The 14,294-nt window shown below is 39.0% G+C and overlaps 1 protein-coding gene across 2 annotated transcripts in view; it reads right to left on the minus strand.

Annotated features, from left to right (window-relative positions):
* The window catches only part of RBBP6 (RB binding protein 6, ubiquitin ligase), a 33,408-nt gene extending 20,158 nt beyond the window's left edge, over positions 1 to 13,250 (minus strand). For both annotated transcript variants that reach the window (XM_055409698.2, XM_055409697.2), the window contains exons 1-4: positions 11,957 to 13,250; positions 7,167 to 7,266; positions 4,799 to 4,835; positions 346 to 390 (exon numbers count right to left, since the gene is read on the minus strand). In XM_055409698.2, coding sequence (XP_055265673.1) covers positions 346 to 390; positions 4,799 to 4,835; positions 7,167 to 7,266; positions 11,957 to 12,122 — 348 coding nt within the window. In that variant the 5' untranslated portion in view covers positions 12,123 to 13,250. The remainder of the gene's footprint in view (positions 1 to 345; positions 391 to 4,798; positions 4,836 to 7,166; positions 7,267 to 11,956) is intronic.
* Positions 13,251 to 14,294: the final 1,044 nt, after the last annotated feature.

The raw sequence follows: 14,294 nt of genomic DNA on the forward strand, positions 1-14,294 counted from the left end.
TTTTGGCTGCGTAAAGTCCACATAATTTACAGCCAAAATCAGGGAATTCCTCCAGAATCTGTTAGTTTCCAATGTATAGTTAAACAAAATGTATGAGAAAAAAAGCAAGTAAGTGTAGCTTCATTTGTTTCTTCTGTCTTGAAGATGAATACGCCAACATTATGGTGAAGCAAAATACTCCCCCTATCTTCTCAAAACAGTAGCTACTCTTTACAGGACAGTAATATGTACAAATATTTCTGCAAAGTATTTCCTCCCCCAACCCCTCTTAAAGCAATTGCTCCACATTAAAAAAAATTACGATGTTAGAAAAAGATTTATATTTTCAAGAATATATATATATACCTTTGTAAGCTGGGCCAGAGAAATAGACGCAGAAGAGTCATCAATCTGTTCACAAAAAATTAAACACACATTCAAGTTTCACACTGAAAACATCTGAAAGTGATAATTTACTCCCTATTGCCACTTAATGTTCAAATCTTGGGTATTTTTTATTAGACGTTTTCGCCAGAATGTTATCTTGTTTTAAGCTGAAATGTAGCTCACCCCACTTATCCTTCTCCACACATCTCACAAACAGTAAATAAAGGCTAATGGTTGAAGGGGATAGAGTCCCCTTGTAATAGATTACAATGGGAAAACAGTAAAGAAAAGGATAGGAAAGCTGCTCAGTGTGGTGATTAAATACTAAATAAGAGTCCCAGGTCTATCGGTGGTCTCTAAAACGAATGATGCTCAGGACAATGTACACTAGAAGAAGAAATCTTTCTAACTTTCCTATAATGCCAGTATACAACCCTGTAAAAACAAGCAGCTCTTTAAAGGCTCAGATAATTGCTTTAATAAAACAGCTCCCAAATAAATGCTACTTTTCCCCTCTTTTGAGTATGTACTGCTCAGTCTGAATAAGTTTATTCTCCCATACAAAGTATCAATAGCTAATCTTGCCAAAGAAACCAAAGCTTTAACAGGGCAAAAATTTTAAGCCAAATAAAGGGAAACAAAAGGCATCCCGGGGCAGGGCAAACAGAGCAGTTATAGGATGGACTTCAATATGCAGGGAAAATAGTTACTTTAATCAAAGGGAGCAAGTATTAAACATGGATATAAGAGGGCTTTAAAAAAATGTATGTTCAAATGTATTTAAAAGTGCTTCATTATTTGTTCCCCTGAAATATATTAATATCAGTTTTTAAGAAGTGTTTATGCATGGGTGTGTATATGTATACACACACACAATCTTCAGCATGTAACTCTAAAGACATATTTCCCTACAAGTGTACCAAAATGAAAACATTATCAGCTTCCTATGTAGTAAGTGGGTTGCTTATTCAACATGTTACAAATTTCTCATGCATTACTGGTCAGAACTCTTCTTTAAAATGGAGAGAATGTAACAAGATGTCTGGATCAAAGGAAAAAAAAAGTGAGTCTTCATCATGCATTTTTCAAGGATTCCAGAGAACTGAGAGTATTTGGGAAAAAAAAAAGCAGCATGACTTGGAGCCCCAAATAGAAATGTAATCAGTTTCAATATGTAGTTCTTAGCTTAACGCCACCACAGCAGGAATGCAATAAATAGAAATAAAACTAATGTTGGCTAAATTTAAAATATATCTTATACATGTCTTAAGAGTTTTAAAAGTTAGTTTGATGGATATTATTGCTGGGATGTTTATCTAAACAAAAGGTTCTCAGCTCCACATTGAGGGACTGTAGAGTCCATAATGCACTAACTCCATATACATTCCTACCCATGTAATCTATCAGTGGGTTGAAGTGTTCTTTCCTTAAAAGAATGAATATCTCAAGAGGTAAATTTAGAAAAGAAAAATCGAAAGAACACAGCCTATTTATTTATCCAGAAAAATTCTGACCTATTCAATCTATTTTGAAGCGTGTAACATTTTATATCAACCAGGAATCGCCTGAATTTTAAGAAATAAGGACTGAACAAACTGCTGTCAACCATCAATCTATACTGTTTCTAATCAAAGAAACAAATTAAGAGTCTTTTAAAATAGTCTTTTACTATATAGAATATGCATGTTGATCACTTCCTTAGAAAGAAAGCAGCAGTTAACTGCTGAAACCAAAAAAAAAAAACCTAACTTTTTTTGTTGTTCTTCTCCTCCTAAAATACAGCTGTCTGTTATTATGCCAGGCTTTCCTATTCTTCCTTTGGGCCAACTTGTTATTAGGAGCATATATTTATTTAGTTATGAGTGGTTTTAGATATTCAACAGCATCTAAATCACTTTTTCCCCACCAAATAATCTGCGGATTCTTTACCAATTGAGCTATCAGGGAAGCCCCTACAGCACTTTAATACACTATAAAAATACAAGGAGGTATAATTTACCACAAATTTAGAAAGGCATCCAACTGTTTTCTACATATAGCAAGATACTAAGAAATAAGTGTAAAATGCTGACAAGAAATGATTTTAAAATGAGTAGGAATTTATATGTATTAAACATCAATTATAAAAACCCTACTTTAAAAAAGTAGTCTCTAGAAACACTGATTACTTTGCACACTGTGGACATGATTAAAATTAACCTACCTCTCTCACATCTAATTTGTGGTCTTGCTTCTGGGAACAAGAATCTGAAATCTTTTATGTCAACTATACTTGCCTGAAATTAAAGGGTCTTACAAAATGTAATTCTGATGTTAGCAGGAAGGACCCACAGCTTTGGAATAGCAACATAGAAGAATAACTGCAAACAGCAAAGCTGTGGAACAGCCATCCTTGATTATAGCTGGCTTAAGTGATCAAAAATGTACATACATTTACTTTTACTAATCAGAATTTAAAAATCTGGCTTTAGTGATTTTGTCTTAATTGTGAATGTGCATAAGACACCTAAGTCTCCTAAGATGGACACTAATTATACTTCATGAATATACTTTCTCGTATTTTAAATGTCAGCAAATGTACCCCAAGCAAATAATGGGGATATTGTTATCTAATTTCTCCACTTCAAATAATTCTACCTAAAAATTAAAGCCACTTTTATTTTTTTTTAAAAAAAGAAGAAAGAAAAGAGAAACCTAAATAAGCATAAAATAAACTGCTTCTTATAAGTGTAATACAGACATGCCAGGGAACACACAAGGCTAAAAGAATGTTAACTTTATTTATGAACATGTGATCTGTGTTTATACACATGCTAATAAACAAAAAGGAAATAATTGTTTTCAAGAAATAAAACTTCATCTGAATTAGTTTAAATACTGTATAAAATGTACTTTTACAAAATGTGTTACATTTAACTACTACAGTCACCAGTATAGTCAATCTAATTTGTGCTAGCATTTGGATACATAAAAATCAGTTTTAAACCAATCACCAGCAAAACAGAAACTTGTGGACAGTTTTTACAGCATTATGCTTTAAAAAAAAAAAAAAAAAAAACCCAAACCCCCAAAAAACCATATACCCCAAAGAGGGAAAAAAACTCCCAAAACACTAAGTTTTGATTCTTGAATCACTATATTTAGTTCCATGAGAACTAAAGGCCATATACTTTAGAAAACAAGTCCCAAGTTCAGATATTCTATGTTATCGTGTTTAAGATTCAATGATCCAAGGTTAGTGAAAATACCTGATACACAATTAAAAGATCACTAGTATTTTAAAAGGACAAAGTTGAAAGAGCAAGCAGTACCCTTAAATTCTAAGTGAGGATTTCAGACATCTTGTATTGTGTACAAATCAAGCCTGAGCACTCAAATGTTTAGAGAACCATCAAGTTTTACAGAACTCAGTTACTACAGATCTCTGTTCTGAACCGGGTGTTTCACCCTACAACTTAGGAATGCTGCTGCCTTTTACTTAAAAGCTCAAAGTCAAAATGGTGTCATACTTAAGGTTACTAAGATGTTAACCTGGTTAAGGGAAGTTACCTTCGATAAGCTACAGCTTACAATTAATGCAGCATTTTAATATCTTATGAGAAAAAGGGAAATATTTTAATTTGCACAATTGAGCAGACTAGAAGTAAAAGATCTCTACTAAAACTTGTTGAATACTCAATTGTATAAAATCATCAAAATCATCGGCGAGACATTGATATACTTGTAGGGGCCCAATTCCAGGTTTCACTGTACAGTACAGATGTAAACAAAGAATAGGAGCTCAAAACTGCCAAATAAAGCAAAACTAAATAATAAAAGCTGCGTCAATGGTCTCTGGAAAGCTCTATGACGTGTCTGAACTTGGAGAAAGCATCAAACTTTAAATATAAGCTTTGGATGTTGCTAATGCATTTTTCAAAGCCATCAATCAGGCAGAAGAAAAAAAAAACAAAAAAAACCCAAAACCAAAAAAAACTAAGTGATACAACGTGAAAATGGCAAAATATACATTCCAAACATTTTTTTTTATTGCAGGAAACAAAAAGCACACAACAGCCTGTACATACATACAAAATACTAACTATAGACAGACAGATGTAGAACATGTTACCATGTTCATTAGTGTAAAACCTACATGATCTAAAAAGGATCATACATCAACTGTACAACACAGTGTCATACAGGGAGAATGCTATCATATTTAATATGAAACAGTGTTTTTTGGGCACAAATTACCCATTTCTACAAAATAAAGTGTGCAAATTATGCCACATATATCCATATTCAACTGAGCTGTCATCAAAATACATTTTATTTACAATATGTACTATGATCAATTGGATATTACGTTCTAAAAATGATTTACTTCACTGCTACATTATAAAGGAAAAAGCAACGTGTAGAAAAAGTGTGAGATTGTGTTTTTACATACTGCTTTTGAAGTTCCCATCACTGGTTCAGTTCGACTTCTAAAAAGACAAAAAGAAAAACAGCATTAACTGAGTAGCTATTAATGAATTTTTGGGCTAAAAACATCTCTCCAATCACACATTTTTTAAGAACACAACTTTTCCTTGCCACAAAGATTTAAAAACAACCAATTTCAGTAGTAATAAATATACTACCTTATTTAATTTATACTACACCTTTGAACAGTTTAAGATGCATTTTTGGTTTTTAAAAAAAATCCATACTTTGTAATTATAGAATAGATGTGTATCTTTCTACCTAAAATAGACGCTTTCTGAAAGGTAGTATGAGGATTTTGTTATTCAAGAAACTTTGTGGCTATTTCTTAATAGACTGAATTAATCCTCATTTTTTTAATAGGTACAGATGAGAATTTTCATACCCTGAATTACCTTACAGCAAGACTACTACTGTAAATATTTTATAATTAGGAGCCCTGAGAAATTGTACTCCAAAAACTAAATTTCAAATCCAGAAAGACAGGTTGGCAGTTTCTTCTTTTTAAAAGTCTCAACACAGTGACCAAGATAAAACAGGAACTCTTATCGTCCAGAAAAATCAACAGTTTGACAGCGCATTTTCCTTAAAAGAATAAGCTTAGTAAGTTGGTTATGGAGAATTGAACTGATTTTTTAAAATATACACACAAGTAAGTTCAAGAAGAAATTCCTTTAAAAGTCCACACAGAAAAGGGTATGAGGGTCAAGTTGCTAAAATATCGCCTTTGAAAGGCTTAGTTTTAGTTTTAAGTTTATGCTATCCTGACAGAAAAATGTTAGACAGCATATGAAAGGAATTTCTCGTTCGTACATGACTGGGACGTCCTGAGATAAAAATGAAATTTTCATTGACTAGTATTTGCTCAACAAATTCAAAAACACTTCATGAGGCAAGTATATTATAAAGGAAATCAAATACATAGTGAATTACTCATGCAATTCTGTAAGAGGCAACAATTTTCCCATGTACTTTAAACAATTTTCTCCCTAAAGTTTCTGAATATCAAAACAATCTCCTGAAACTGAATGGTTGCTATTTTTACAAAGCACTTAGTAAATTAAGGTATAACTTCACACTAAATTCTAGGAATTAATTCTTCCCTTACAATGTCTCAAAATGGTACACAGAGCTCACTTGGTATTTACAGGAGGAAAAAGTCTTCAGCTTTTAAAGTTACCATACACAAGATTTAAGAACCTCCAAATGTTAAAATATGGACTAGAACTTTACACTAAACTAAATGAGAACAGTCTTAGAACACTTGCCCACATGAAACAAAGCTCCAGGAAATGACTTTATTTTACCTCAATTCCAAGGACACATTCCATTTCCTAGGACCGGCAAATTCCAGAATGTTTCATTGACCAAAAGCAGAATTTGCCAGAATTTCATCGACCAAAAGCAGAGTTTGCCAGAATTTCAAGTAAGTCTATCTTACCTCTGAGTATTCTTTAAATAAGCCCAAGTTGCTATCCTTTTCACAGATTATACTGAGTTGGCCAAGAAGTTCGTTTCGGTTTTTCCATTCCACTGTATGGAAAAACCTGAAGAAACTTTTTGGCCAACCCAATAACTGTTATCAGCATTAAAATTGCAAGAAAGCAAAGAAAGTTAGATATAAAGTTATAATCCTGCCCTTTTAGTGAACTCCTTAAAGCTCTAGACCATTCCTAAGTATTACCACTATAATTCTTACTCCAATTAAGGGCATTTGCCATGTGCCTGGCACTACTGAATTCCTCCAATTCCCTGGAGTTACATGTATTTTATTTTGAGGAATCTGAGGTACAGACTTTAGGTAATTTACCCAAATACAACTTCATACAACTGGTGTGAAGCAGTAAATGGGAGTCAGATCTAAGCCTGATTCCAGTGTTTGTGGCTCATGAATCCTATAAACATCACTTCCCAACAAAGTCCCTTATTAATAAGAAGCAAATACTAGCATTACTGAATAATCCTGATGCTGACAAAATATTTAGGACAGATCTCAAGACACTTATATTCTTGTAATGAAAAAATGGTAGGGGGGAAAGTGCCCAGGTAATAAAAACCAACGAAGGGGAAAGATTTACTTATTTGAAGATCATTTGCTTTTTGTTAGTATTACCTACATAGAGCCACAGGTCTACTAGCTCTTACTTCTGACTATGGTTTAAGTTAACTGGGGAAAGAAGTCAGGAAAACAAACATTCTCATAATTTTAAGGATTAAGAAGACATCCTCACTAGCATAAAGTAATGAGTTCAGTTCTAAAGTATACCTTTTCCTTCTCACAAAGTAAAAAGTATTTTGAGAACTTGCAAACATGGTATTTAATAAATACTTACATAACATATGTCTTGCTTGTAGATTTAACACCTCCAATAGGAATTCTTCTAACAATTACAGATGAATTTTTAGGAATTAGAGCATTATCATCAGTATATTCTGTAAATAAAAGGATAAAGAGTTGAATTTCTATTTGGCGATTTGGGTAAGTCATAGTCCTCAAGAATTAGAAAACTTCAACCAGATATAAATTTTATGGGAAATCATCTTAAATATAGAGGAGCATTAATAACCACATGCTCCTTGCATCGAGATTACTAATACTATCAGAACAAATATCCAAAGCTATAAGGAGTTAACACCAAATATGTCAACAGGTTCTTGGCTCTGGCACCTCTACCAGAGATGGAGGTGGAACCCCAAGTCTCAGGAAGACTAAGTCGTTCTCTGTTTAGCGAGTAATGCTGAACATCTGAACTATATGAGGAAAAAGTTGTTATTTAGAAAGAAAATGTTTTCTCTCTCCTGGTGGCTCAGGCAGTAAAGCGTCTGCCTATAATGCGGGAGACCTGGTGTTCAATCCCTGGGTTGGGAAGAGCTCCTGGAGAAGGAAATGGCAAACCACTCCAGTGTTCTTGCCTGGAAAATCCCACAGACTGAGGAGCCTGGTAGGCTACAGTCCATGGGGTTGCAAACGGTCGGACACGACTGAGCAACTTCACTCACTTTTCCTGGGCTCTACACATGAGTATTACTGGGGAAGACAGACTAAAAAGTATGACACATTTTGAATACTTTGCATTCAAAGAAAAAAGGGCTTTGTAATAAAGAATTCAAAGTGGGATGCAACTCTGGATAGAATGTTGATTCAAGGAAAGCCCCTCTGAGGAACTGACATCTGAGACTTAGAGAAGACAAGATGTGCAAAAACACTGGCAAAGAATGTTTCAGGTAGAGACAAGCATGTGGGAAAATGACACAAGAAGGCCAGAAGAGCTGATGGAAAGGACTAAATGACACAGGCACAGGTTACATATATATATTTTGTTTCTAAGGACAACAGGAAGTCATTGAAGGATTTTAAATAAAAATGATGACAATTTGATTCATATTAAAAACAAAATCCCTGGTATCTAAGTGAAGAATGAATCTGTATAGGAACAAGAACAGAAACAGGGTGACTAAGGAGGAGATTGCTGCGTAGTTCAGGTAAGAGAGCATAATGATCTGCTCTGGAAGTGACAGAGAAATCAAGAGAATGTTTTAAGGCTTTCCGACAGATGTGGGTGGGGTCAGAGATAGAGGAGAAAGAAATCAGGCATGAATTCCTGGGTTCCTGGCTTAAGCAACTGGATGAACAGGGATGCTACTTTCTGAGAAGACAGACAGGAAGAATTATCCTACTCTTGGGGCTATTACTTGCAACAGTTCTCTAAGAATGAAATTCAAACAAAAAATGAATCAATGAATTCAACGATGGTTTTAAAAAAAATTGCTATGAAAGGAATTTGCAAAATTACCAAAAAGAAAAATAATCCACTACAGGGGGATATATGTAAAAATGTACCCATCTCCCTTAATCACACAATCAAGTATTAGGGTTCACTCTTTTTAAATTACTGAGTCTACCTGACTCACTTAAGTTACTCAGCACCAAGTGCTCTAATTATCAAGCTTATCAACCTCTGTTGTAATTAAGTTTATCAAATATGTAAGCATTTTAAGCTTTTATAGATGTACTGGCTCTATCCTTTCTAATCACATTATCATAAATAGGGTTTCCCAGGTGGCACAGTGGTAAGAGACACAAGTTCGATACCTGGATTGGGGAGATCCCCTGGAAGACGAAATGGCAACCTACCCGGTATTCTTGCCTAGAAAATTCCACAGACAGAGGGGTGGAGGGCTACACTCTATAGGGTCATAAAGAGTTGGACACGACTGAGTGCACATACACATAAATTTTCCAGGAAAGGGTTCTTTTCGGTATATATATATTTCAAGTAGTAAGCTTTATCTTCGTAAGTATTCAATGAGAGTGATGCAATTTTCTAATGTAAGACTATCATCATTATCTTTTGCATAGTTTAGGATAGTTCCAAGTTCCAAGCAAGCTCTAAGAAAGAAAATCCCAGAAGCATGGGAGATGAGGAATCTTTAAAAACAACAACTCTAAAACTGGAGGTCAAATATCAGACAGTCAAGTCGCTGCCTATGTAGCCACTGTCAGGAGCTCACGGTAAAACAAACAGCAAGTGCGTCCCGCAGCTCTCTAAGGTGACTTATTCACCTCATCAACAGTGCTGTCAAGCTGAGAGTCCGGCTCTGATGCCACATGTGCTCTAACTGACCCTTTAAAGATCCTCTCTATTTGACACTGCCATTTTTGATCCAAAAACATGAAGAATATGGGTGAAATGAAAAACAAGACAAATTTAAGAAATGGAGAAATAGTCTTTTGAAAATCCTTTTTCCTCAGCTTCCAAATCTTTTTTACTCAGAATAAAAGCTGCTTTGTTGTGTGTGTGTGCATTTTTTTTGCGGGGGCGGGGGGTAATTGCAAATAAGCAGAAAAATTTAGAAAAACAAGTTTATATAGGAAAAACACAAGAAGATAATTTGAGATTCATTTTGAACTGTAGTCTAGAAATAAAGAAGCAGAATTCTTAAATCTGAAACATGAAATTCTGATTCAAGCATTTCAGTCTAAGATTTAAGAGTCCTAAACACGGACAGACTTCCAAAACTGTCTGGAATCTTTTATAGAAACGTCACAGAAACATTAATTCAAACAAACTAAAATGATCCAGTTTGGCATTCTTTCCTAGGCAATCTCTTAACGATGAAGCTATAAATATTTATTCTGTCCTCTTTAATTCACTGGATGGTGCTAAAAGCAAGTGGCATTCTTACTCAGCTGCCTTGCAACACTGATACTACTTGCCATAAAATTCATTAAGTGCCTAAGTATCTTTTTCTCTCCTAATTTGAGGACAACATAAGATGCAAACTTTCTCTTCTCTTAACCAATCCAACAGCAAAGCTTACTACAGCAAAGCTTTCTCCAATAATGATACAGTTCACAGATATACAAAAAACACGGGGCTGGGCAAAGCACTTTCCTGCTTTCAGCATTTGTAAAAATAAGCTATTAAACAATTTCCTAGCTTAGAAAAAATATAACACATCACAAACTCTTAAATTCATGGACAAGAATTCAATCAACAATAATTTATTCCAGCCTAACAAAGCTGTAATCAGTTATTAGATGGAAAAGATTGATGGAGTCTTAAACGAGTAAATTTGTGTTATACTCAAGCAAAATATGAAATCTGAATATGATTAAAACTGGCTTAATATTCTCTAATTTCACTTAATAGTTTATTTTCTCTCGTTCATTAAGTATCATTAACATATCCAGATGTCCTAAAATTATAAATCCATCTGTTAAGTGTGACTGTTATGCTTAAGGCTTTCGTGGCCTTAAAAAATATTTCCTTAAAGGTATTTCCTTGAATAATATTTTTAAAAGCTATTTCTCAACTATTCATGATCACCAGCAATTTTCCCTCACAATCACAATTACCAAAGCCTCACATGAAGCGTCTCCTAGGTCTGATACACTGAAAAACCGGAAAGGGGGGAAGCGGAGAATATTCCTGCACATGTCATCAAGTGAGTATACAAGTTCTTTCTCGCTATTTTTGAGTGCTGCTCCTTAATACAATTATATTTATGTCTGTATGTAAATGTAAAAAACGGCTCTTGACAAGTGGGGGAACCTCCCCAATTTCCACTAAAAGAACCCATGTCCCACTAAGCCAAATTCAGTGATCAATAAACTACCCTAACTAGAACTTCACTTTACTTCTCATCAAAAAAAAAACTCAAAAGACACAAAAGGACACATCAGCGTTGCAGTCCTGAGAAAAAGAAACCGAAGTTAAGTTCAAAGCCAGAGTCTGAAAATAGAAACTCTAAGAGGCCATTCTGTCGCATTCTCATATCTATGTTAAATTCTCAGTATCATATAAAAAGCTTTAATAAAAGAGAAAAATTTAAAGACTCCAACTAGTGGCTTATGTATATTCATATGGTAGCGCAGCAGACTATTTTTCAGTATCCTACTATCAATATAACCATATAAAATCAAGCAACCACTATTTTAAAAAATCTGTACTTTTGATCTTTATGAAACTGCTAAAATTTAAGAGTCATGTGATGAACTAAGAGTTCAACTACTTAATTCTGGAACTTAACACCAGACAAAAGTGGTCACACCAGAACATACCAAGTTCCAAAAGCAATTCCAACTTTAAAAACCGGCTGGATTAAAAACATCAAAGGGAGGATCTTTCTCCAAACACAGGCAACTCCAAAATTAAAACTAATTAAATAAATCGGGGAAGGGAGAAGAGGACATGAAATTTGCCATCAAACCCCTACGGTGATTAAGTTAGAAAGTTAGAGAAGGTTCTCCAGCGCTGCTTTACAAAGAAGCCTTCCTTGCGCTCTCCTCCTTCTGATGGAAAACAGATTAGGAAATGCCCCAGGGTAAGCACTCAGACAACCTGGATGACGTCCCCACCCCGTACCATCAAAACCCTCGTTTAAAATAATCATTTGGGGGGAATCATCACAGTTGAGGATCGGCCAGTTGCAGATGATCCAAGTATACAGAAACTCGGGGGCTGACTTGGTGCAACACCTGGCTATCAATGAAAGTCGTCCCCAAAGTGTTAGAACGAACAGTCCCACAAGACATAATGGCGGTTAGTCTCCTGCCAGGCACCTCGCCACCAACATCTCTCTTCCACCAGCCAGGATCCGGAGCCCGGGCGGCTCTTACCTTCTTTCGTCTGTGCGTTGGTGATCTGCAGGTCGCAGTCGGCAGCTTTCAGCTTCTCTCTCCCCATAATCTGCTTCTTTAAGTCGCAGAGGGAGATGTGGAGCCCATCAAAGGTGACGGTATCATAGTTGAGTTTAGAAGAAAATTTATAATGCACACAGGACATGGTGCCAAAGGATTCCTAAGGTTCAGCGAGGAGACGTGGACACGCTCAATATATGTATATTTATAAACTTAAGAGCAAAATACGTACACACACAAAACACTCAGAGACACCGAAGGACCCTAAAAGGCCTCAGATTAAATACCCCCCCCACCACAAGCAGGGGTTCGTAAAAACAGTAATTCAGAACCCGCCCCCCCAGGATATTCAGAATCGCTTCATGTGGGAGGAGGCGGACGAGGACGGGGCAAGGGGGCAAGCGAGAATCCGCCAACCGGCACAATGTCACCCGGCCGGGTGCCCCTCGCTCATGCTAAGGGCCGGCAGGAGACGGGGGCAGCGGTGCAGTCAGTAGCGGAAAGTCCACACGTTAAGAGTCCGAGTGACCCCGCGGGGTCAGGGGTCCATAGCGCGGCCGCACCTCCCGGATGGTCTCTTTCTCCGTGGATGGGGGTGACCCAGGCCCCGGGAGAAGGCAGAGGGGAGAGGGCCTAGGCCCGGAGTCCACGAGCGGCCTCTCGCCTCCTCCTGGCTTCCGGACGACCGGCGTCGGCGGCCCCAGGCCCAGGCCCCCGCCACGCAACAGACCCCTTTCGCCGGCTCCCCGCAGGGCCACGGGCGGCCCCGCGGCCTAGGCCGCCACGCGCGGTCGGCGGAGGAGAGGCCTTCCCGCAGGCCGCCCCCGGCTCCGCCTCCCCCCCGCCGCCGCCGCCGCCGCCGCCGCCGCCGCCAACGCCAACGCCGCTCAGACACAAAGCCGGTACTAGGCCTCGGCTAGGCCTCGCAGCGCTTCCTCACCACCCCGGGCCCCAGCCCGCGGCCGGGGGGCTTCGGCGGACCCTCGCGACGCCGCCGAAGGCTCCCTGACGCTTCCTCTCGCCGAGTGCTCCGAGCTGCTCTCGCCTTTCGCTTCCGTCGCCTCTCGGCCCAGTACCGCGAGGGTGGGCCCGCAAACCGCCGGGCAACGGCGAGGGCTCCGCCGGCTCCCTGTTTTGTCTCGCCCCTCGGCCGCTCTCGGGCCCTCACCAGGCGCCGGCGACACCTCTGAGCCAGGCACTATGGCGGACGCGGCCGGGCTCCGGGCGAGCGCCCCACTCCGGGGTCTCTTAAGCAGGGATTGCACGGGCGGCGCGCGCGGGGCGGGGCTGGCGTGCGCCGGTGGGCGGGCCGAGGGGCGCGGCCTGGGCGTCACAGAGCGCACCGGCCCGCCCACGTGACCCCGCGCTTTGTGACTCCCGAGCGCGGAACCTGAACCAGCCGGGTGAGCGGAAGAAACCATCTGCCTCAAAGGGCGGGGGGACAGGCCGCGAGGAGGACCGGCCCACAGCGCGCTTCCAGAGGAGAGCTCAGGTTTCCGCTGGTGCCGGGCCGGTTCCCACTGAGAAGCGGCGTGTGGGAGCGGCATCTAGCTGACTCCTCCTTCCACACAACCCCCATCGATTCTCCCCAGCGCCCCGATTTAAGTAAACATTATGGTTGCTATGCAGTTAACTATGGTTGCCATGCAAGCACCCCCTAGCTTCCCCTTACAACAGACTATCTAAAGCTCTTCCTAAGGAGAAATTCTGGAGCAGCCCCGGGCTAGAACAGATATCAGCCACTACTATGAGCTCTTACTGAGCTCTTACCACCTGACCTGCCTCTTGAGAAACCTGTATGCAGGTCAGGAAGCAACAGTTAGAACTGGACATGGAACAACAGACTGGTTCCATATAGGAAAAGGAGTACGTCAAGGCTGTATATTGTCACCCTGCTTATTTAATTTATATGCAGAGTACATCATGAGGAACGCTGGGCTGGAAGAAGCACAAGCTGGAATCAAGATTGCCGGGAGAAATATCAATAACCTCAGATATGCAGATGACACCACCCTTATGGCAGAAAGTGAAGAGGAACTCAAAGGCCTCTTGATGAAAGTGAAAGAGGAGAGTGAAAAGTTTGGCTGGAAGCTCAACACTCAGAAAACAAAGATCATGGCATCTGGTCCCATCACTTCATGGGAAATAGATGGGGAAACAGTGGAAACAGTGTCAGACTTTATTTTTTGGGTCTCGAAAATCACTGCAGATGCTGATTGCAGCCATGAAATTAAAAGACGCTTACTCCTTGGAAGGAAAGTTATGACCAACCTAGATAGCATATTAAAAAGCAGAGACATTACTTTGCCAACCAAGG

This window comes from Moschus berezovskii, chromosome 27, assembly GCF_049115385.1.
Source record: "Moschus berezovskii isolate FMDL1 chromosome 27, NW_MosBer_1.0, whole genome shotgun sequence".
NCBI lineage: Eukaryota > Metazoa > Chordata > Mammalia > Artiodactyla > Moschidae > Moschus > Moschus berezovskii.